The 24237-nt window shown below is 42.7% G+C and overlaps 2 protein-coding genes across 2 annotated transcripts; both read right to left on the bottom strand.

Moving 5' to 3' along the window:
• Positions 1–8237: 8237 nt before the first annotated feature.
• On the bottom strand, positions 8238–15846 carry LOC117849210 (probable metal-nicotianamine transporter YSL3). Its single transcript, XM_034730780.1, has 6 exons — positions 15516–15846; positions 15181–15347; positions 14469–14566; positions 14237–14371; positions 12876–13062; positions 8238–9260 (listed from the first exon to the last, which is right to left on the bottom strand). Exons 1-6 carry the CDS (start codon positions 15844–15846, stop codon positions 8238–8240), a joined length of 1941 nt encoding a protein of 646 aa, XP_034586671.1.
• A 3450-nt stretch (positions 15847–19296) lies between these two features.
• LOC117850176 (uncharacterized) lies at positions 19297–21373 on the bottom strand. Its single transcript, XM_034731983.2, has 3 exons — positions 21001–21373; positions 20547–20894; positions 19297–20344 (listed from the first exon to the last, which is right to left on the bottom strand). The coding sequence occupies exons 1-3, from the start codon at positions 21289–21291 to the stop codon at positions 19610–19612; spliced, it is 1374 nt and encodes a 457-aa protein (XP_034587874.1). The 5' UTR covers positions 21292–21373; the 3' UTR covers positions 19297–19609.
• Between the last annotated feature and the right edge of the window lie 2864 nt (positions 21374–24237).

Genomic DNA, 24237 nt, shown 5'->3' with positions numbered 1-24237 from the left:
GCTAATCTTTTCGGGTTTTTGTGTGTTGGCTTGCAACTTTATCATGATAAATTGTATAGTCCTTGTTGGCTTGCAACTTTATCATGAAGGAAAGTTGTATAGTCTTGTATTCAAAAATTTGCATTCCTAACCCCTGCATATGTTGTGTTATAGACACCGAAGCACCAGAAGGAGATTTCTCGGAATATTCAGATGGATCCCCAGAATTTGAGAAAGTCTTTGAATTGGTCCCCTGTGAGGCCAACCCTTCGGACAATGCTAACTTTTTTAGCGAACAAGGCAAGCCCCGGTGCATTATACCTATTATTTTGGAGTCAATATTTCATGTGTCCATTATTGGTTATTTGCTATATGTATGCACTAAGTCTAGGAGTTGCTTGAAACCCATTCTTGTGCATGATCATACCTTGTTTTAAGGACATCTTTGCCACTTGTTCAAACCTTTAGTAGATAACCCAAGTCTAGAATGGCTTAGTTGCTTAAATACTTGCTTTACCAAAACTTAAGGTAAATTTTTAGTCATGCATGTTAATTATGGAAAGATGAGTTGGAAATTAAGAAGCGGACAGAAGCTAAGGATGTTGTTCTGTCTGCTAGATTAATCTGGTTAAGGCCCGATTCGTTATCTTAACCTTTGATCAAGTGAAAGACATCTGATCACTTACTGGGTATGGGACCAGTAAAGCCCAGTAGGTTAGTAAACCCTCTGATCAGGAATACTTCATACCCGCGCTTGACGTGCTAGAGATTGGCAGGGGTGTAGCCTGAAACTCACATGGTGATCGGGCCAGATGTGGGGTCCCATGTGGGGGTGCGTCCCTGGGTCCGGGTAATCTTATTCCCAATCATTGGATTTGCTAATCGAAAATTCGTTACGTACGACCTGGACAGTCGTATATAGCTGGTGATCAGAGTACTCTCCTGCAGGATGTAATATGATCCGGATCGCTGCAATTCTCGGTTAGGAATGCACTTGATCACTGTTGAGCATCGTAGCATAAATTCATGAATGCCATATCTTTCTAATAATGTTTGGTGTATGACTTAATGCACTTGATCACTGTTGAGCATCGTAGCATAAATTCATGAATGCCATATCTTTCTAATAATGTTTGGTGTATGACTTAATCCCTTGTTGTTTGCAAATAATCTTTTATCATCACCTAGAATGGTTAGGTAAATACTTAACCCAAATAAAAGATAAAGCTAAGGTCTCACTTTTAGTAAGCTTTTTGGCAAAAATGTATCAGCCAAGTACACCAAAAACGCTATCATGTACTCCCAAGAGAAACTATTATATTGGTTAGTCGGGTAAGCCTTGCTGAGTACCTCATACTCAGGGTTATCCCTTGTGGCTAATTTCAGAAACACCACAGGAGTCCACCGAGGAGGAAGCCCCGAAATCCTAGGGTATTGTTACGAGTCTCACAATACCCTTAGAAGAAGTCTTATAATGCTCATCTCCATCCGAACCGTTTATGTTTTAAATCCTAGAACTCTGTCTAACACTGCACTGTTAAGTTTGCTTCAAACTATGTCTTGTATTAACTCGTACCTCGTGTATGTATGTAAAATTGTAATATTTGTTGATGCTATCCCATCGCGGATACAATCCTAATGTATGGCTATGAGACACGACGTGGATCTTTCGAGGAGTCCTAGGGACACTCGACGGACGACCGGACTTATGCTGCTTTAAGTGCGTTTCGAATAATTGCTGCGTCGGCAGCGATTAGGCGCACTTAAACCAGTTTAAGTTGGACGGTTCCGCCACACACAGGTACAATATTCTTATGATATAGTTTGACCAAAATGTTATGTTACAATAGGGGCTTGCTCATTATATGTGTATGTATACTTATTTAATATATTGTCATCAGCCTTCTATTCATTTTACAATTTTGTATAAGACTGAGACTGAAATCATGCAACTATACGGGCGCAGGGGCACGGTCCAAACACTAGTACGATTTAAAGGACTGATGCATGTATATGGGCGAAGAGCATGCAGATATCTAGCAACTTTGACTTTTTTCACGGCACAATACATAGGTGGTTTGAAGGGGACAGTAACGGGTGGGAACTTGCAAGTTAAAATTTGAAAGTTAAGAAATGGAATAATAATTAGGAAAATATCTATATACTAATATTTACTTTGTGCATATCATCCATATGATTCATCTGAATACAAACTTATATATTTGACTAAGAAAGAGCAGTCTAAAAAAACTCCAGAACTATATAATCCATAGAATAATAGTCAACTAGAAAGAGAGGTCCTCACATCGCCCATGCAGTATTACTCCACCTATTAATTATAGACATAGGATTATAGTCAGTTTTGGAAACAACGATAATTTCGAAGAAAATGTTGAGCTTCTTAATCAAAATGTTGAGCTATATTCCCATCTTTATTGAAATACAACAATCAGAATGTTGAAATAGAGCAGTAAGAAATGTTGATTCGAAAGAATGTTGGAGTGCTTAGATAAAAATGTTGAACTAGGCTTACTAAATTGTTGAACAAAAATGTCAAATGTTGAACTAGGCTTACAAACTGTTGACCTAAGCATACAAATGATAAATTCAAAAAAGTTGAATCTAGTTGTTTAAAATTGTTGCACATGCTCATCTAGAAAATGTTGAAATAAATTTTGAGAAATGTTGAATACAATGCTTTACCATGTCGGCCAGCCAAAACAGTATACTAAAAATGTTGAAATGATCTATTAAAAAGTTGAACTATTATATTAAATGTTGAAACAACATACTAAAAATGTTGAAATGATGTATTAAAAATGTTGAACTATTATATTAAATGTTGAAATAGCATACTAAAAATGTTGAAATAATGTATTAAAAATGTTGAAATGCTATATTAAAAATGTTGAACTGTTATACTAAAATGTTCAAACAGCGTACTAAAAATGTTGGAATGATGTATTAAAATTGTTGAACTATTATATTAAATATTAAAATAGTAAATTGAAAAATATAAAATAACATATTGGATCTCATTATGTCACATTAATTTAAAAAAATACTATGGTTCAAACGTATTTCAAATTGGATGTGCGGTTTAAAAGAAAACATGATTTGAAGTTTGAAATCTTATTAGAATCCCACCCACTTCCCTCCACTTGGGACACGACAACTGTCCCTACATGCATGCTACTGCGCTATGCGCCTGCTACTGCTCCGCATGCAGGGTGAACCACGCTAATCTTTGCACGAATCTAAAATATTAGAACAACAATATCATTCCCACCTTCCGGAAGATGGATAGAATTCTCGTAGATGCAACCCTCCCTAAAAATGGCAATCGGGCGGGTCTGTACCCGAGACCCATGGGTTTCAGACCTAACAGGGGCAGGGGCGGGTCTGGAATCAGCCCCACGGGTCTCGGGTTTGGGGCTCCGATAGTTGGCGGGTGCGGGGGCGGGTTTACCCTCCCCCCACGGGTGACCCACGGGGCCCCGGCCCAAACAAACAGCCCAGCCCACGTCCGAACTCAACCCTAGGTATATAATGTGACTCTCCGTCTCTCCCACTCTCACACTCCGGTGAGTCTCCAAGTAGCTGGTTGCGTGCGCGATGCGCCGCAACCGGCAACCCCGAATCGCCGAGACCCTGATTCCCTATCGCGTCTCGCGCGAGGCCTCAATCCCGGTCCCCATCACTGGATCTCCCCCTTGCCCGGTCGCCGCCACGCCCCGCGAGCGCCGCACCGCCGCCAGGCCCAGTCGCCAGCCACCCTTGCCCCACTCTCCCTCAACCATCGACCCGTGAGGTGCGAGCGCCGCCAAGCCAAGACACCGGCCGCCCGTGCCCCTTGCTAGTCGCCGCCTTCGCCCTGTCTCCCACGAGCGGCGAGCACCGCTGGCCACCTGCCCTCGTCGCCCTTACCCCCTCGCCCGCGAGCGGCGAGCACCGCCTGGCTTCCCTCGCCCCCTTCGCGCCGCGATAGTCGTGCGGCCACCCTCGCCTGCAAGACACTGAGATAGGTAAGTGGCCATATTTTTTTGTCCTTTGCTTCATTGAGATTACATAATTGATCTATTTTTTACTTCTGTTACTTTGTGTTGTAGATTGTTGGACCTGTGTAGATTGTATGGTCTTGTGCCCTTGTTAACTACAACAGTAAGGTAACTAAGGTTCAGAGGTCATTCATCGTGTTCTCCGGGCAAAAACCATACTGATTGTTTCTGAATGTACCTAAGGGTTTCTAGATGTATTTACTAAAACTTGTAGAATGTATTTACTAAAACTTGTAGAATGTATTTACTAAAACTTGCTATAGTTACTGATTGTTTCTAATTTTTTGGATGTATTCAAAACAATGATGTACAAAAAATCATGTCTCTATTTCTATTAAGCTTAAATTATTTCTGTTTGCTCATTACATTCAAGTTTCTGTTTAAATACATGTTAAGCTACATTATTTCCGTTTCTGTTTACATCATTGTCCAATACTTAAATTGTATGTTTATGTTTGCACAGCAATGTCGACTCCTGCCACAAGTGGATCCCATTCTGATGCTACATCTCCACAGGACGGTGGATCTGGATCTCAAGTGCAAGCGACTGTTGCTTCTACTTCTCATCCTCTTACTCGTTCATGTGTGTTAGCACCTGCATCTACAACCCCATATGATTCTACTGCTCCAGGTACAGAAGATGTGATAGAGGTAGAAGATGATGTTGCGGTTGGTAGTAAGAGAAAGCTAAAATCTAAAGTTTGGAAAGAGTTTGATAGGATTAGATGAAATGGGAATTGGAAGGAAAAATGCATCTGGTGTAAGAAAATGTTAGGAGGAGAAACTAGAAATGGTACAAATGACTTGTGCGGGCACCTTGAGATTTGCCAGGATAGAGCTGTTAGAAAAGGGTTAAAAGAGTCATCTCTTAAATTATCTGCAAACCCACAAGATGGCACTGTTACTTTGGAGAAATACACATTTGACCAAGATATAGCTAGGAAAGAACTTGCACTAATGATTATTGTCCATGAGTACCCTCTTTCTATGGTGGACCATGTTGGGTTTCACAAGCTCTGTGCTGCATTGCAACCTGCATTCAAAGTGGTGTCTAGAAACACAATCAGGAAGGATATCTTGGATATGTATGAAGTTCAAAGATAATCTATGTTGAAGTATTTCAGGAAATTGAGTTCTCGTGTTGCTGTTAGTATGGATCTATGGACAGCAAATCACCAGAGGAAAGGGTACATGGCAGTGACAGCCCATTTTCTGAATGATGACTGGAACTTGAAAAGTTTTCTTCTTAGGTAAAGCATATGGCAGCCAACCTTGTTTATCTCTGTGTTGCTCATTATTCTTTTCCTTGTTTCCTTAGTTCTGACAATACTTATTTGTGCAGGTTGATTTATATTCCAGCTCCACATACAGCTGAAGTTATAAATGAAGTCATCAAGACTCCAGAAGCTCATCGCCTCAATCTCCAGGAGCTCATGTGAACTGACAATCTTCTTGTGTTGTTGTGATTCTTGTCATTTTGTGAACTGCCAAGAAATAAACTTGTTATTGTGAACTGACAATAATATGTGAACTGCCAATCATCCATTGTGACTGTGAACTTTGACTTGTGAGTTGTGATTGTGAAGTGTGAACTGTCAACTGTGAATGTGAAATTGTGAATGTGAATGTGATCTGTGTGTTGTGATTTGTGAAATGGGACTTGTGAATTACTGAATTGTGACTGTGAAGTGGCTTGCTCATTTTTATTTGGAGTAGCCACTTTGTGAACTGTGGCTGCTCATTTTTATTTGTAAACTATGACTTGTCACTTTATCAGTATATGTATGTGGTATGTCAGTTGTCACTATGTCATTGTTGCTCGGGTTTCGAGTGTCTCGTCAGGTTTCAGTTGTCCACGGGTTTCGAAGGCGGGTGTAGAATTCCACCCGAAATGAGGTTTGGGTTCGGGGGCGGATTTTATTTTTGAGTTTCGGGTGCGGATCTGCAGAAGCTTCACCCAACCCCGACCCGCTCCGTTGCCAATTTTTAACCCTCCCTCCCTGGGCGACCGGTGGGCCGCGAGTAGCAGTTGCGCCAGAAGCAATTGGGCTACCAGCAGGAGGCGCAGGAATCCCTGCAGGTTGTGGGCCACCGGTAGCTCCTGCTGGCCAGGAGGCCTGTGGGTGTTGGCCTCCGGTAGCTCCCGCCGAGCTTTGCGTGCTGTGCGCTGGTCCAGTAGGCGCGTATTCGGGCCTCCGGTAGCTCCCGCCGAGCTTTGCGTGCTGTGCGCTGGTCCAGTAGGCGCGTATTCGGCCCACTCGATGACCTTGCCGTAGACGATGAGGCTGCAGCAGAAGCACATGCTGCTGAGGCCTCCTGGTGGTGACAGCTGGTGAGTGCGGCCCAGCGTGCGTGCTGGCAGGCCACCAACAGCTGCATGCACGCCAGGCAATGGTTCGGGTCGGATGCAACCCGCCATATTTATCTACACCTATAATATCTAATGGGTGGAATTTTGCACCCATAACCATACACCCTGCACACCGTTCAATGACTGCTCAAAGAAATAAAGTTTTATAAAATATACCAACATGACCATAGGACATCAAGCAATATATTACGACAGGTAAAACACAATTTGAACAACGTACCAAAATAAGAGACGATACTTTTACGTTTGATTTAGAAAAATAGAATAATCTAGCAATAGTTCCAGACCAACTTTCATCAAGTATTATATAATACATCAATAATTCAACTTTAGTATAGCCTAACAAGGCAACGGTCTAAATTTCACCGTATCATACATCAACATGATACAGGAGGAGCACACACAGGACGAGAAGGCACGAACGGCCCCTCGAAGCTGCCGAGCAGCGGAGCTACTGCGTCGTCGAAGCTGGACGGGGCACGAAGCCACTCCCGCCTGATCGAGCTGACGACGAAGCTGAGGCAGATCACACAGGGACCAAGCCGAAGGGTTGGTGGCGCCTCCCGGGACAGCTCGGGCAGCCCGCTCGCATTCGAGCGCACAGTCAGCGCAGGTGTGCCCACCTGAGTTCTTACATGACCGGCTAGTGCTCTGGTTACTTTGAAAAAAAAAAGTTGAGGCAGATCGCGGCCGCTCAACACCGGCAAGCGGCGGAGCGTCCGCGGAGAAGCGTGGTTGCTCAACATCGGAAGGCGACGGAGCGGCCACAGAACGTGACGGGCGCATTGTGCATGGCATGGAGGCAGATACTGGAGCCGTGCATGGCACAACTGGGACGTCTCCATCAAGAAGAAAATCAAAAGAAGTGCTAGCTAGGTGACTTCGGTGACACAGACGCCAAAGGAAAATATGTCTCGTCAAAGATTACATAACCGTGTTGAGAGATCGACCTTATGTGAGGCACTAGCTTGTGCGCGGAGGTAGCTTGAAGGTTAGGATAACACAACCCAAACACACGCAAGTGTTCGTACTGAGGTGGTTTGCGATGTAGGATAGTAGAATTGCGTCGGGAGGGCAGCCCAAGGCACAGTATGGAGGCAGCAGCGCAGCATGTACAGATGTGTTCGGGAGGGAACGAACGCGTGGCACGAGCGCGATCTAGGCGATTGCGATGGTGCGCGAGCGCGACGTGTCGCGGCTGATGGGAGCGGCGGCGAGAGGGTGGTGTGTGGACGCATACGCGGAGGTTCACGAGGCGGAAACACGGAGGGGCAGCGTGACTGGTAAAACGGCACGGCGCTTGGTTTGGTACAGGTAGGGCAGCAGAAGAATTACGGTAAAACCTGTACTCGTGATACTATATCGAGAATAAGAGTTTGGGAGAAACACCACCCACTCAATGAGGGGGTGACCAATATGGTTTGGTATATAAGGAATACAATCTCACAAGGGCAAGATGGCATACATATCTAGTAAATACACAACTTAGCACATGAACTGTTTACAACTTACACAGTGGAATTGACACGTACCCAAAGTGAATGTTTACGATATCATTAGACAATCACTTGAATTGTACATTGCCACCATTGCAGCTGATAAATTTGTCAAAATTCGTACCAAATTGGATAAAGAACTCAGTGCGTGGTAGTCCTCACAGAAATGAGCTGAGCAATTGAATTAGATCGGATGGCCTTTTTCTTCCCATATGAAACTTTTTGTCAAATATTTATTTATAAAACATAAATTTACATGCAAATTAAGTTACATGATAAAGACCACAATAAATTCCAAGACATAAAAATCCGTATCTGCCTCTGTTTATCATGTCATTCCTTGTGTCCTAAAGTATTTAGAAATGCATCCGCGATCTGCACTTCTTTTCCACTTGCTAGGAACTTCATGCACATTGGAGGTTCCACATTGAAGAGGCCTAGTAATGCTGATGGTAGATACCATATTCCATCTCCACTTACTAAGCCTGCTGCAACTGCCGATGACAATATTTCTGCACTTTGTCTGTTTACTTTAGTCCAAATGATTAACAATATACTACCTAGGGTCATATCGACGGTGAAGGTAGGTCCAGAGAGGAATGGTAGTGCTATTGCTGTCATGCAAGGGATGTAATATTGCAGTTTCCAATCTTTTCTCTGAGACACCAATCTAACTATCTCGAGAGCTATTGTTATGAGGACTGTAATGAAACAAAAGGTGAGGCAGTGTTTAGGGAGCTCCTTCACTCCTCCCATACCAAGTAGGCCAATGGCACGATACATTGCTGCGGAGGGGCACGGGTACTCTGATTTTTTTGTTCCAATTGGAGCAGTTTTCTTGGCATTTAGCTCAAAGAAAAGAAAGATTAATGGGTTAATAACTGAACCGATTAGTATACCATATATATGCCCAGCAAATACAACTCTTGGGGAAGTCAGTGTCATATAACCTGTCCTGTGGTCTTGCACAGCCTGTGAAGAAATATTAAGACACATCATGGCTACAGCGCAAGCTGCAATGCCAGCGATGACTGCACCAGGTTTCGAGAACCATGCTGCTACAAGGAAAAGTACGAACTTGGCATAAGTTGGTGCAACTGACCAATCTGTGAGACCTGTTCCGTATGTATTACTGAAGGTAAACACAGGTATACTGATGAATAATAAGACTAAGTGATGGAACTTGATTTCATGGAAGATCCAAGGGGTAATAACTGAACATATTAATGCGATCCCAATGTATCCGGTCACTCCTCCAAACACCGGGAGACGGTTACCAATAAATACCTCAAGCCTTTTCCGATCGTCATAGTTAAGGCTGGGGTGTTTCAAGATATATTTAGTCACCCCTGAATCCTTTTCTTGCCTTTTCTTATAGAAGTCGATTAACATTGCAGTAGTCAGTGTAATGAAGTTGAATATTCCCTCGGTGATGACCATTGTTAAGCCCAAGAAAATCTATCATTCAACATATATAGAAGAATTAGTCATTCTTTCTCATGAAATGATTACCAAATGTTCAAATGTATGCTGACATTAATATAATGGATAGAATGCCCAAGGTGAATTTAAATATAGCTCTCTACATATAATCTTGCCAGGTGTAGTTGCCAACACCTTCTACACTTCTAAATAGGCTAAACATCACTAGTAGAGAATTGGCTTTTCATGCGCCCCCTTTTATCCCGGCTTAAAGTTGGCCCGGGACAAAAGGTTCACCAACCGGGACTAAAACTCGGTCACTGGTGGGGGACTCACCAACTGGGACCTTTTATCCCGGTTGCAAAGGCTAGTGGGAAAAAAAAGACTTTGAGAGACCTTTTATCCCGGTTTGAAAGACCAACCGGGATAAAAGACCCCCCCTTTTATCCCGGTTGGTAACACCAACCGGGATAAAAGGGTCAAGAGCCTTTTATCCCGGTTTGTAATACCAACCGGGATAAAATGGGGTCATTTATCCCGGTTGGTCTTTCAAACCGGGATAAAAGGGTCCCCAACGAGGTGACTGGAAGGTGACTGGAAGGGGATTAAATCCTCGAACCCTTTTATCCCGGTTGGAAACACCAACCGGGATAAAAGGGGGTCTTTTATCCCGGTTGGTGTTTCTAGAGTTAATACAAAAGGATAGCATCCCCTACATAGTCAGATGTGGTGTGTAGGTGGGTTGGCAAGGAAGCTACGCGCGAGGCTGGAGGTTGTGGGTTCGCCTCCTGGGAGCTCGGGAATTTTTTTTTTGCAGCGCCGGCTGTGGGTGACCCCATTTATCCCGGTTGGTATTACCAACCGGGATAAAAGGGGGCCTTTTGTCCCGGTTGAGTGACCCGGGATAAAAGACCCCCCCTTTTGTCCCAGTTGGTTTATCCCGGATGGATTTTCGGGATATTTGCACCCTACCAACCGGGACTAAAGCCCAAATCTCTACTAGTGCATGAAGTCTGTTTTTTTTTTGTTTTCGAGAAGTCTGGGTTAGCTATGTGACCAACTTGTGTCAAAGAAATGTACTCAATCTCTAAGTCCTACTGCAGCTTTTCTTCTTATTATCTATGTCTATTGAGTAAATAGAAGGAAATGTGGAGTACTTTTGAGCCTAAGTACAGGCAGGGCTCCTAATCTCGGCGAAATTTCGCTGAAAATTCACGAATCTCGGTAATTTCGGTGGTGACCGAAAGAAAATTCCAAAATTCACTAGTACACTTATGCATATGCTTTATTGTAAATATAGTACTCTAGACTTATATTTTCTATTCTTTGTGTTGCACATCCTTTAACTCAATAGTTGTTATACTAATCATTAGTTTAGATAAAAAAGTTTGAAAATCTTATAATTCGGTGAAGACTCTAAAAAAATTTCGACTAAATTTCACCAATAATTTCGGTGGTTACCAAAAATACCCGAAAACGAAATTGTAAACCCTTGGTACAGGTTCATAAAAGAAGGGATTTGGAGCAACATCGCTATTTCACAGGCAAAATTCTCACCAAAATGTAAAGTCATACCTAGCACAGTCCATCTCACCTTGTCAAGCTGGACGCCTTCTATTAAATGTTTCCGTTGCCATTTCACATGAAGGATGCACTGAACAGTTGATAAATCATATAGGGAGAAAGCCACTAGCATGCCGCCCTATGAACTGGCTCTCTTTAATAGATGATGTTATCCTAGGACATCTAGGGAGAAAGCTACTAGGACATTTTGCTGTAGTTTGGGAACACCATCTCTGGCTGAAACCAAGGAATACACACTTTCGTCTGTATTGAAGTACTTTCTTGCAATTATTTGGGATTGCCTTTGTCAATGAGGAAATTAACTAAGGATCAGCTGCTACCAATGTTAGATATAATCCTGGTGCCAGTGGTTCTAACTGCCATGCCAATCTATCAACTCATTGTATGGATATTCCCAAATGGGCTATGAAAGCTAATGATAAGATTACAAGGGCTTTTCTCTGGAAGGGTGAAGCTAATGCGAATGGAGGACAGTGCATTATTGCTTGGATGAAGGTGAACGCAACTCATCGATTGAGTTTCCCAGGTTATGAAGCCATAATCTTGAAACCATCTCTTGGGGGCTGCGTATGAGATGGCTTTGGTTGTGAAAGGACACATCCGAACAGATCATGGACCTCCCTTGCAATTCAGATCAATGCAAAGGCCAAGGCTCTTCATGGTTTCTGTCATCTCGAATGTTAGATCCCAACAGTAAAAGATAGTACTGGCTTAAACAGGAGGAGAGAGATGGGAGAAACAGGGCAGCAGGGGCAGCTTTGGGTAACACACCGTGAGAGAGTTAAGCTTTGGGATATGTGCGAGCTAAGCGAGGAGTGAAGCGCTAGAGCAGCATCTTTTCTACTGTTCATTGCATAAAATATCAGCCAGCTTGGAGCGGCTCCGTTGCAGACGGCTTTAGATGTAATAATTTATTGTAGATAGGTCATTGCTCACATTCGAGATTATCACCATATGATGATGGGCAGCTCTCTTGCCGTTCAACAAAAAACAGTGTTGGAACAACCCTATGTGTGTTTAGGCTCATTGTTGTTAGTGCTAGCTAGATTCCAGTTTCTAGTTAAAGGGAATAAAATATAGTAGATCATATGGGCATTGACCGCATTAATTAGGAAGATATTTTGGGCAAGTGTGTGCCCGGTACCAGCTATACTACATATATTATATGTGTACCTGTTTAATTGGATTTTTTGCTCAACGTCTCTACTGCCATATCATTGCTTGAATAAAAAGTACTTTCTTCCATTTTTTTTTGGAAGAGGGGAATGGCCATGCAGTGAACAATTTAAAGAAAACAGTTTTTTTTGTAAAATAACTACTTCACAAGATGTTCCAAAAGCAATGCAGCTAATTTTCATTTATTTCAGACGATACCATAAAGCCTACCCAGATGACCAAAAGTCTGAAAAAAGTTTTGGATGGGTGAAATTATGTTTGGTATACTCTTTGTGTGATTCAAAGAAAATATTCTTCAATTGATCAAACTGACGTGTATGATACATAGCTAAAGAAAAGACTTCAAACAATTATTTACATGGAACCACAAGAAAATTTAAATCCAGAAAAGCATGAGGATTTAGCATGGCGCATACTTTTATTATGATTCGATCTTAAATGGACCTTAAACCGGTGTGTGTGGTACAAAGATCATACCTCTGTCGTCTAAAAAATGAACTGTAAACAACTTTGTGGTAGGTCAGATGTTTTTGAACTAGTTTATGTAAGCAACATCAGTTTCCCAAGAAAGTGTTTTGAACACAAGATTTTTCACCCTTGCTTATTATTTATTATTTCCTAAAAAATGCTAATTACATACAGAAGAGAGCATGGTATAGGTTGAGGTTCATCTGAAATTGATTAACACGGAATTTTAGGACATTCTTCATCATGAACACCTTCTTTCTTAACTAGGAAACCAAAATAAGACGATTCAAATAAAATTGGATATGCATTAGTGATGGGTACCTTGTATCCATTGATGCCATTCAAAGTTGAAGGATTCTCAGTGAAATACCATTGCCCTCTTTTACTTTCAAGGTAAGGATATATGATTCCTCCAGAGATGATGCCCCCAAAAAGCAGTCCAAAGTTTACAACATGTGGGACAATCATACCAAGACCAACAAATGACGCAGAGAAATCAAAAGAGAATCTGTAAGTATAAAGCATCAGTATTTCGAATTGTAGTTCAATTTGTAATGCTGATGTAGTAAATTTTGATTGCCACAAAATAAGCTATCCTATGACGAGACACAAACAAGCTCTCGCGCCGTGACGCAAATAAATTAAGGGGGCGAGCTGGTGCCGCTATTTATCCATGCCAACATTTGCGTTCTTCGACAGGCTGCGTCGCGAGGTTGCGGCTGACACGTCACTGAGTCGATTCGGGCCAAGGCAACTGCAGGCACCGAGCGATAGAGTTGGGTTCACTGCTTGCTCATCTTCGATGGTTGAGTCTTCATGCCGCTGATCATCTAGTACTGGGTGTGGAAACTCCCCATGTCCACCCAAGATGTTATGTGGTGTGGGTCCTGGAGTACGAATGCCGCAAGAAGATGGAGGCAGCAATTTAGTTAGCGTCATCATGCATTGGTTTGTTTAGATTTCAGGGGGAGTTGTTAGATTAGCTTTTTAGGTAAGTTTGACTTAGAGATAAGATTTTTTAGGGGTACACATGCCCTGACCTATATAAATGAAGGTCATGTAATCAGAAAAGGCAAGCAAATAGATTGATTTGGTTCTCCCTACCACGTTTCTCTCGGTTGTGTCTACCATTGCTGGCGCCCAAGCCGTGGCCGCGAGGTCATCTCCAGTGCCACATCCATCAACATCTCTCTCTCTTTCTCTCTTCCCCCGCTTAGGTGTTAATTAAGCATCTTTATATAAGGAGAGGAGATGTACCAAATTGAAGGCAAGCAAGAAGAATATCAATTTATTAGGGTTTGCACCCTCTATCCTTGACATTGTGGTGCGGCTGGTAGCTCTAGTAGAAATGTCCCGCTGCTTGCATCCAGGTTCAACCAGATCTACGTGATCCAAATAAACCTAGTTGGCTCAACAAACTTCCCATTAATGCAGAAAATCTGTGTCCCATTTGTGGATTGTTTTTTATGTTGCCGTGTAAATGCATCTATAATAAAGATTGGAGTAACTTCCAGAAAAGAAGTTGAAAGTAAAGCTTAACAATGCAGAGAAGCCGCACAGTTTTCCCATGACAAAGCTAGCATTTCTGGTTGTTCAAACAATATTCCTTTTATTGACTAATTGCGGTAGCACTATCACAAATAAGCATCGCGGGGGAAATTATTTTTGAATAGATTTCTCACCTACGCTTATATAGTTCTAGTCCAAACGTAGGAAAGAACGTAAATCCACAACTTGATCCTCCAGTATAGAACCATTGGAACAGAGACCAACAAAAGCTTCCTATAAATGATTTCAGTATAGTCTTAGCTTGCAACCTGAACTGAAGATGAAAATTATTAAGAAGGTCACAAATAAAATAACAAAAAAAAAATCCAAGACATTCATGTTTCATCGAGAAAGGATAAACTTTACTTTGCTACATAAGCTCCCAAAGGGGTATGAAAACTATTGATAAGGTGAGCCACGACTGAGCCGGTTGGAAATAGCAGTCTGTAGTCAACAATCATGATCTACATGTAAGATGGAAAAAAACCGTTAGTGGTTGTTATTATGCTTGAGTGAGAGTAGTATCCTTGAGTGTTTGTTCAGCATTGTGTTATAATTTAGACTAGTTTTATCTTTGCAGTTTTGTCCATTTATAAAAAAGGACAAATGACATTTTATCTATCCTATTGATGCTTGAATTCGATGTATCTATATTCCTATGCTATTGGTTATGTTTGAAATGGCAAATACATTATGGTCAGAATAATGGAAGATTGTTGATATATACTCATTTATCCCAAATTGTAAGTCATTCCAAGAATCTTGGAGAGTCAAAGCATCTCAAGTTTGACCAAATTTATATGATAATATAATAATATTTATGATGTCATCTAAGTATCATTAGATTCTTCATCAATTTTATTTTCATAGTATACCTATTTGATGTCATAAATCTTTATAATTTTCTCTATAATTTTGGTCAAACTTGAGATGCTTTGACTCTCCAAGATTCTTTGAATGACTTACAATTTGGAATGGAGGGAGTAGTAATGGGGACCTGCAAATTGCCAAACAGCCGCATGTACTGATATTGACAGGTTCAAATAATACAGGGATCTATATATGGAAGATATATTACCTGCACCAGCGGCACCATTGACATTACTGCCACTAGACCTGCGACGACAAGGAACAACCCATATCTTCCCATCGTTAAGTCGTCAACAATGTCTCTTTGATCTGGGTTATCACTAAGAGCTTTTGCTACCTTAGAAGTCATTGAAATAACGTACGTTGCCAAACCACCTAGAAGACAGGCCAAAACTCGATCAATTCCTTGACTTGTATGCGATGCAAAAAGCAGGTACAAAAAAGCATACACCAATTCTTGACATGGCTGGTCATGCACTTATTTATCTACGACACAAGAACAGCAAGGAAATTTCCTATATTACCAACCCGTTATATACTTACTTGAGAGTGCAACGTTAACGCAGGTGATGGAACTGGTCTGGAGGAATATATTCTCCTGGCGCGTGAACGGCACCGCAGATATACCGCAGCGCCGCATCAGGCCAACAAGGCTCTTGAGAGTGACGAAGCTGAGGATGTTCATAGGCATGTTGAATGCCCCTACGATCCCGACTTGCATGTAGATCCGCAATGTCATCAGAGAGAACATGCCTCCAAGCAACACCGCGACGACCATGGCTCGCAGCGTCACCTGCCCCCAGAACCCATGGTATGGCTGCCCCTCGAATGCCCTCTCCACGGAGGGCGCAGACTCTCCAATCGTCGCATCCATGATGAGATGTTGTGCCTTCTTGCTCGAGCTCAAGCTCTCCTTGTGATATTTCTAGTGTTCCTGATTATTGCTGGAGAATGTTTCTTTAGGAGGGTATGCATGGGGTCGGCATTGTTGAGAGGCCGAGAGGTTGTGTAGCCAGGCAAAGAGTAAAAATAGAATGTCTAGCAGACCTTCGTTTGTCAAGTAGTGTTTACCCTTACGTGGTAAGCAGTGAGCAAAAGGAAGAGGTCAAAGACAGCACAATGATGAGAGGCTGATAAATTAGATGTGCCATATAATATGGCAACTCCCAAAACTTCAGTCGGATTTTTTCTGCACTTTAGAACCTGTGCCACAAATGATCTTATTCTACTTTTTTTTTATCTTCAATGAACATCTCTCTATTTTTAGACATATTACTTAGTTGTAGTGAACTACCTCCTAGTTGAGTGGTTGAGACTCCACGACGATGAGCTCGTCATATTCCATAGTTAGTGATGGAGGACAGAATAAAATTAAGGTATGGTAAAGTCAATAGCATAGACAACACAACAAGATTAAAAATACAAACTCAAATAAAGTTCTCATGTAAAAATTGCAAATTACAATATATACCTCTCATATTGGCATCGGCGTTGTCCTTTTCGCTTCCTATACGTCTTTACTTTCATTGTCACAAACCTCAATGGGCTTATCAGCCATGGCTCACTGGTCATTGCACTTCCAAACCTTTTACGTGATGAGGGGAGTAGATTCTGCACTATTGTGATAACCTCACTTTGTTGTGAATACTGTTAAAACTTTGTTGTGTGTTGTCGTAGAGGCTGGAACGTTCCCCTTTTTCTAAAAGTTCACCTCACTTTTCCCTTTCAACAAAAGTATGGATTCAAATAATCTCTACCTAATATTAAAGGACGATAAGTTTCTTCCAACCATCGTTGACCGAGTCACGGAAAGGGTCAACCCGCAGTTTTGCAAAAAAATTGAAAACCTTCCACCGTCAACGCCCCATCGTTTCTCCCTATCAACGGCACTGCCCACCCCTCCCTTCGTCTCTCCCCGTCCATGTGCTGGCGTGCCATGGCTGGTGTCTCCCCGTCTGCAACCACCCCTTCCATCACATTATCTAGTTTACTTGAGCAAAGTTTTAATTAAACTAAATATTGACATTAGAGTGCATTGATACTTCGATCGTTACTCCTTATTTTCAGTTTTGACAACTTGAACAGGGATCTCCATCTGATTCAGTTAATTTGGTCACTTGATCAGGTACAAAAAATAGAATGGGATGGAGGTAGCAGAAAGTTTCATCTTGCTTCAGTTCAAATTAAAGGTGAAATTTCAGTTGATCTTTAGTTTACTTGACTGAAAGATACTCTGAGCTGTCTGCAAATTCCCATAACTCGCGTGGGAGTCATGTATACACAAGGTGTTATGGAGTTTAAAGTAATCTATCATATGATGACCTTAGTCCCAAAAATGTGTGTTTGGTGGAGTACTCATGCAGTCTATCATATAAAGACTTTATATATCAAAGAATGTATATTTAGTGGAGTACCCATTTATTCATTTTATTTCAATTGGTTGATGGATGTCAATTGAATTTGTATGTGACATGTATCTGGAACTATCAGACAACTTGGTTTTGATGAAGATTAGAAATTGTAATTACAGGTGCAAATATGCATGCGTGTATGTTTTTATCTTTATTAGTACCGTCACGAACTGGTCAACTTTCTACCCTCAACTGGACCATCAGGAACTGCCATCAAGAAAGGATTCCTTTCTGCCAACCGTCAGGAGAAAGTGACCTTTCCTGACTACGGGCTCCTGTCAACAAGTTCCTGATGGTGGAAAATCAGGAAATGCATTTCTGACGGTTTTCACCCTTTCCTCGATGGTATTAAGTTGTCAGTAGTTTCCTGCTCTCTGGTAGTGGGCTACCAAGCATCCACTAAAACTAAAGAAGTTTCAAAATATAGAAAATTTTGGCAAAGTTTTCCTTGTAAATCACAAATAATTTGTAAAAGTAATCATCAAAATAAGATATAAGCAATATATAAACAACAAACCCTGTTCCATCAATTAAATTAAATGATCAATCTATCCACAAAGCATGCTAGTAGCGGTCGATGCAGGTTGAAAGCTTAGGGGGCTCATCTCTCTTATTTGCCCCTCCCCAATTGAAAGAACGGTGGAGGGGTGAATTAGGTGTTCTAAAAATTATAGCTCCATGGTATGTAAAAATCTATTTCAGTTTCTATTCCATACATACACTAGGTCTTTCTATTTGTTACTATATCTACCGTAAAAGAGTTTTGTACCCAAGGTTCCAATCCTATAAACTATACAAGGCATTTCTAGAAAAGGTAAATGCGGAATGTAAATTGTAAAAGGAATGCCGAAGGTAAATTAGGTAGAGAAAACAAACACCAGGCACAACAAGGTTTTAATGAGGTATCGGAAAAGCTTTCCCTAGTCCTTGGTGGAGCCCTTGGTAAGAGAATGCCCTATAGGGCCAAGTTTATGGTTAGGTAACTCCGTGGATAACCGACATGCCTCTCCAAGATGTTCTCTGCTACCTTCACTAGGTAGAGCTTCGACAAACCTCCTTGGATGTCTCCTCCCTTTCACAACTACTGGTAGCCACTCCACAAACACGGTTGGATGGTCTCGCAAATTCTTGGTGCGAGCAAGCATCGATAACAAAAAGATGTGCAAACCTCATCTAACTTTAGGTTAATCCCTAAAGCAATGCGCTAAGCGGCCCGAACGTTATAATGCCCTAAGCCTTGTGCTAATTGCCTTAATCCTCTCTTAATCATTTTGGTGTATAGAGCACTTATGTGTATCTAAGCTCTAACACCCCTCAAATGGGGGTGTAGTTTTTTTTTGGGGGGGGGCGGGGGGAGGGGGGTGGTTGTTAGTTTATAGCTATAAGTCCAAAACAAGTAGTTGCTTGAAAGGGTAGAAAAATGGGGGAACATCAGATGATCCGGTGCTGCACCGACACATATCACTGAATCAATTAGACAAAATGATTATATTGAATTCGCTTTGTTTCTTTGCATGTCTTTATCAGCATTTGGATGAAGTAGAAAAACTCTGGATTTTTACTATAATTTTGATGGCATAGAATTATTCTAAATCCCTTTTTACTATCGTTTGGATAGCTTCTAATTTATTTTTGGAACCTATGAAACCTACAAATATATATCTTGACGAACACATTAGTCCAAATAACTATATTGTTACTCAATCACCAAAATAACAAATAATGACCTAGAACTATTTTCCATACACCCACCTTTCTCATTCTTCTAAACAGACTTCTCCCTACTTCACCTCCATTCGACAAGGGACTAGGGAGCTTGAGTAGAAATGATTCATTGTCTATGGCATGAGAGGTTGAAGAAGACCGACAAGGGTGAAGGAACAGATCTAGCCGTTTGTTTGTTGATAGAATGGTTTGGAAATTCGAGTAGTCAGCTGTGCCGAAACTCGATCGTTACCAAGACAACGCCTGGTAAAAAGATTCTTGATGGAGAAAATCACTAATTGTCGCCGTACAACATATGAATTTTTGTTCTTTTTGCAGACTATGCAAAACGAGAACTCTAGTGGAGAAAAAAATCCACGTGGTTCTCAACTGCCCTCCTATACTATGCACTGTGCAGAGGAAAAGAAAACTATACAGGTCTTCACTTGCTAGTGGACGGGGCGCCGCAACACACGCCTCCGGAACTATGCAACATCGTCTTATCTCGCGGGCCGAAAATGATTACTCGGCGGCGTCGACAGTTTCCACCGCTACAACCTTCGCCGGCCCGAACCAGCCAAGCCCAGTCGCCGACGGAACAAGCGCCTTTCTCGCTGCCGCTGGTCTGACGCCGCCATCACTGTTCTTGCTCTTGATGACGTCAAGTCCTGCTGCACAATTTACAGGAACGGCAACGGCGTCCTTCTTGCGCTGCTCCTTCTCTACCGGTTTAGAGTTGCAAGCTGGGATCATGTCTCTGGGAGGCAAGAAGCACTCTGTGGACAGGCCCATGATGTTGAAGTCCACCTCCTCGATGCTCCACGTCTCCTCCATGCACGTGCAAGTCCTCTTACCGCGCGCGGCGTCGGAGCCGTCGTCCTCGTCGGCGCCGCTGCCGAAACGGGACAGCGACACGACGGTACGGCCGGCGTGCGCGACGTTGATGCCGTCGACGGCGCGGTAGTCGCCGATGGACGACTCCATGGAGGTCTCCCAGTAGGCGGTCTCGGTGGCCTCGCCGTGCACGTGGATGCGCAGCAGGTGGCTGTCCTCAAGGCGGACCAGGAGCCCCGTCCTCTGGCTGAAGTACCCCCACACGGCGTGCCGGACGACCTCAACGTCGGCGCTGCTCCGGGCGCGGAGCGCCGAGGGGTCGGCGTCGACGCGGAGCACGAAGCAGTCATCGTCGTCGATGCACTTCTCGCCGACCCATGTTGCTGTCGAGAAGAGGTTCGCCGTCGATTTCGGATCCAGACCCTGCAGCACATGCCATCGATGAGTTAATTACGGTGTACTTAGGAGAAGGAGATACTTGCACATGGACGCATGTTCGACGAATCTTCCACGTCCATTTGCATTATTTTACTTTCATATTAGTTAGATAGGAAATTATAATCATGATCAAGACTTTTTTTATTTGTGTCACGAAGGTGAAGAAAAAGAAATTGCCAGTTGGTACCTGAACGCATCGGCGGAGCGGTCTTGGGGGCCCTCGGGATGCGTGGGCTTGCTGCCAGGGCGTCTGGCGCCAGGCGACCTTGCCGTCGCTGCCGGCGCTCATTTTGGTGCCGCCGGCCACCACCATCTCCACGCACCACATCTCGGGCATCTTCTGCCACACCACGAAGCCGCCGGCGACCTCGCCGCCGCCGTTGACGACGCCCATTCCTGTCTTGGCCTTCTGCCCCTTGGCAGTCCTCATCCGCACCTTCCCCATCGCGTACATACTCGTCGCCGCGCTCAGCGCCGGCTCCCCTCCCGCCGCCGCGACGTACTGCTCCACGATGTACTTGGCTTTCGAAACCTCCTGGAAAACGAAAGTTTTTATTATTTTATTAGCCCTCATGATCGATCGATCAAAGGATCAACGTACGTGTTGATGTTCAAAGGGATGTAAATTAAAGGTCACGTACAAGGGGCTCTTCCTTGATGTCCTTCCCGGCCATGGCCTTCCTCGCCTCCACGGGCTGCGGTACCAGCGGCGCGCCGATGACGCCGAGCATGAGCTGCACGTCGGCCCGGGACGGCGGTGCGCCGTCTCGCCGGTGGCGCTGGTCCATGTGCGACCGCACCCACGCGGTCACCGTGCGGCGCCGGCGCCGGCCACCGCGGGCGGACGGCTCGTGGTGGGACTCCGGGACGGGCACCTCGAGCACGGTGTCCAAACCGTCCTCCCGGTCTAGGTTGGCGCACACCTTCCTCATGGCGAACTGCTACACCGATCAATCTTGAAGCGACTGTAGTGCTCGACTGGCTAATAATGGAAGGAACAATGGAAGAGAGAGAGCTGGTATCCACGACGACGAGCCTGCCTGCAGGCGAGCATATATATGGATGGACCATGGATGTGGCCGCACGTTCTGGTCCCTTTCCTTCGGCCACCCAATCACATTATATTTTATGGGTTAACGAGATTATACCCCCGTTTGGTAGAGCTTTTTAAAGTGCTTCTCCACCGATTTTTGGTGAAGCCCTACCAAAGGGCTAATTTCAAAACGGCTTCACTACCAAAGCCGGGGAGAAGCCGCAAAATGGCTTACATTAGAGAGGAGGAGCCGAAAAAAGTGGCTTCACCGGCTTCTCCTCTCTCTCAGAGCATTAAGTGATCATAAAATTACATATATTGCCATTGAGAAGCCGTTTTACCAAACGTTTTGCAAAATGGCTTCAGCTTCACTAAAAAAGCTACTCCACCGAAGAAGCCGAAGCCGTTTTATGAGAAGCCGAAGCTCTACCAAACGGGACCTATATTATATCCTGTTTTACCCGGGACCGGATCAACTGTATTTCTATATATAATATCTTTATATGTAACCGAGCAGCTAGCATTAGCAATGCCCTAGTTTGCTTGTGATGGGCCAATGATTTGCGAGGGTTCTGGCCTCCAAACATACACACACTTGCAGGCTTCATCGTCTCTTCGTGGGGGCAACTTGTAGGGTCAAAGGGTGGCATAGCAGGGACATTCAGCGTGCCAGATGGATCGACGCCCCTGCAAAAGGACAAATCGACAGTGACACGAAGGGGGTGTTTGGAGGGGGTGCTAAACTTTAGCACCTCACTTTTTAGCACCTTTTAGCACTTAGGCTCCCAAACAGGGGTGCTAAAAGGGGTGTGCTAAAGTTTAGCACCCTTATTTTCTTTAGCACACCCAAGGGGTGCTAAAAAGTGCTAATGGGTGCTAAAAGTGGTCCCAAGCTCATTTTTTCCCATGCCGCCCCCCTCTCTCTCCTCTCCACTTTTCCCCAAGCCAGTCATAAATAAGGGCAATGTAGTCATTTCTCACCCAATGTACTAAACTTTAGCACTGTATCCAAACAACCCCAAGTGCTAAACTTTAGCACTCCATTTGAGGGAGAGTGCTAAAGTTTAGCACTGTGATAAAGTTTAGCATTGTAAATCCAAACGGGGCCGAAGAAAGTAGCGGCGAATCTGCCCGCATGTGCACCGGCAACAGCGATTTAATGTGTGTCCCCGAATCATGCATCCAATCAACACCCAGATTTTGAAACTTTGCCTTGTTAGCTAGCCCGACAACGAAATAAAACAGGAGATTGCTAAGAATCGGCGCTGATTTGGGAACCCAACAATGGGTATGATCTCATCGCAATTAAATTGTCCGGTCCATGGTGTGGCCATCGATATGAACGATCTGCATTACATGCGAGAAAATCTTGGTGGATAACATAGGTGCGCAGCACCCACTAATCCAGCTCAACACGATCTGATCTGCTAGTATTTAACCATAAACCATGTCCAAGGCCGGTGGTGGTCAGCTAGCTATGTCTACAAGTTAGTATTTGTAAGCAATATAATGCTCCGGTCCGAAGCACGAATTGGTGTTTGTATAAAGATTTCCTTGAAAGTGCCCCTGGTCTCGATATATGCCTTCGTCAGTAATAAAAACCGATGTTATAGACGACATGGACATCACTAAAGCATATAACCAAGAGCATTGACTTTAATTTAGAAGTTTGACAAAAACGATAGTGTTTTGAGGCATTAATTATTTATATATATATATATATATATTATTTTTTCACAACTCAAAATTTATTCATATGGAGCCTTTGGAAGGTCAATTTGTTACGAATAAATTAGATACTGCCTCTTTCCATAAGGCAAACTTACTTTAGTAGGCGCAGCAGAAATTGTTCGTTAAACATGTGATGGAGGCGTGATGGTTTATGACTCTGCTGCCACCTTGTTAACAATAATTACGCACGCAAGTGGTTTTATTTGTGTACATGTGTGTGTGCGTGTCTCATAATCAAGAAAAGGATATTGGTTACACTTGAATGTTTATGTCTATAAGTTGCATTGTGCAAGTAAAATACTTTTTGAAGCGAATTTGACATTTACTTGCACGCATACTTTATCTCTATTGCAAAATTTGGAATTTACAAGGATTTTTATTTTACACTTAAAGTAGACATGAATACTACAAAATGATTCAAGGTGTCCTCACAAAAAAATGATTAAAGATGATAATACATCACATATATACAATTTCCCAAAGCATTTCAAGACATCAAAGACAATACATAATGTATGAGAATTTAATGGCCATCAATGTTACTGGGTTATTTTGAATTCGTCTACGACTTACATATTTGGTTTTAATAAAATTCATCTACAATTGCTCCATAACAATATAAGTTTTTTAGCGAAGACCATATGTGATAACTCCATATATCGCAAGTAATTGCTACTAAAAACTATCATAGACTATTTTATTTGTTACAACCCTTTGTCATATTAGGCTACCCACAACTAGGGATGGATATGGATGTCAAAAAAATCCTAATTATTCATATTCGTATAGGCTAAAACTTCAATATGGATCTTCGTATTCGTATCCAATTTCAATATCGATGCTAAAATGGATGTATCCCAATCCATTTTTCAATTTTTTTTCTCTATTTGACTCTATATTTGTATTCGACAAAAGTATGGAATATCCAACCAATGAAACCATATAAAGTTTATCTCCATGACTAATTATTTATGACAAACAATATAAATTCTAACATTACTAGTAATGTAAAAAATTCAAACTATTATAAAGTTATCTAAATGATAAATGACCAATGATATTAATTTAATATTAGTAATGATGCATCCATGGGACTATTTAAAAGCTATCTTAT

Source organism: Setaria viridis, chromosome 3 (genome assembly GCF_005286985.2).
Source record: "Setaria viridis chromosome 3, Setaria_viridis_v4.0, whole genome shotgun sequence".
Classification (NCBI taxonomy): domain Eukaryota; kingdom Viridiplantae; phylum Streptophyta; class Magnoliopsida; order Poales; family Poaceae; genus Setaria; species Setaria viridis.
The sequence above is the reverse complement of the archived record's forward strand: the minus strand, read 5'-3'. Positions and strand labels throughout refer to the sequence as shown.

What these genes read in the sequence shown, in the direction of transcription:
- LOC117849210 (XM_034730780.1), bottom strand. Translation starts at nt 15,846, where the DNA reads ATGGATGCGACGATTGGAGAGTCTGCGCCCTCCGTGGAGAGGGCATTC. An exon ending in CAATGGTGCCGCTGGTGCAG is followed by an intron (nt 14,567 to 15,180) that starts GTAATATATCTT and finishes TCTTACATGTAG; the next exon opens with ATCATGATTGTTGACTACAG. An exon ending in ATGGCATCAATGGATACAAG is followed by an intron (nt 9,261 to 12,875) that starts GTACCCATCACT and finishes AGGCAAGAAAAG; the next exon opens with GATTCAGGGGTGACTAAATA.
- LOC117850176 (XM_034731983.2), bottom strand. Translation starts at nt 21,291, where the DNA reads ATGAGGAAGGTGTGCGCCAACCTAGACCGGGAGGACGGTTTGGACACC. An exon ending in ACATCAAGGAAGAGCCCCTT is followed by an intron (nt 20,895 to 21,000) that starts GTACGTGACCTT and finishes TTCGTTTTCCAG; the next exon opens with GAGGTTTCGAAAGCCAAGTA. An exon ending in CGCTCCGCCGATGCGTTCAG is followed by an intron (nt 20,345 to 20,546) that starts GTACCAACTGGC and finishes CATGTGCTGCAG; the next exon opens with GGTCTGGATCCGAAATCGAC.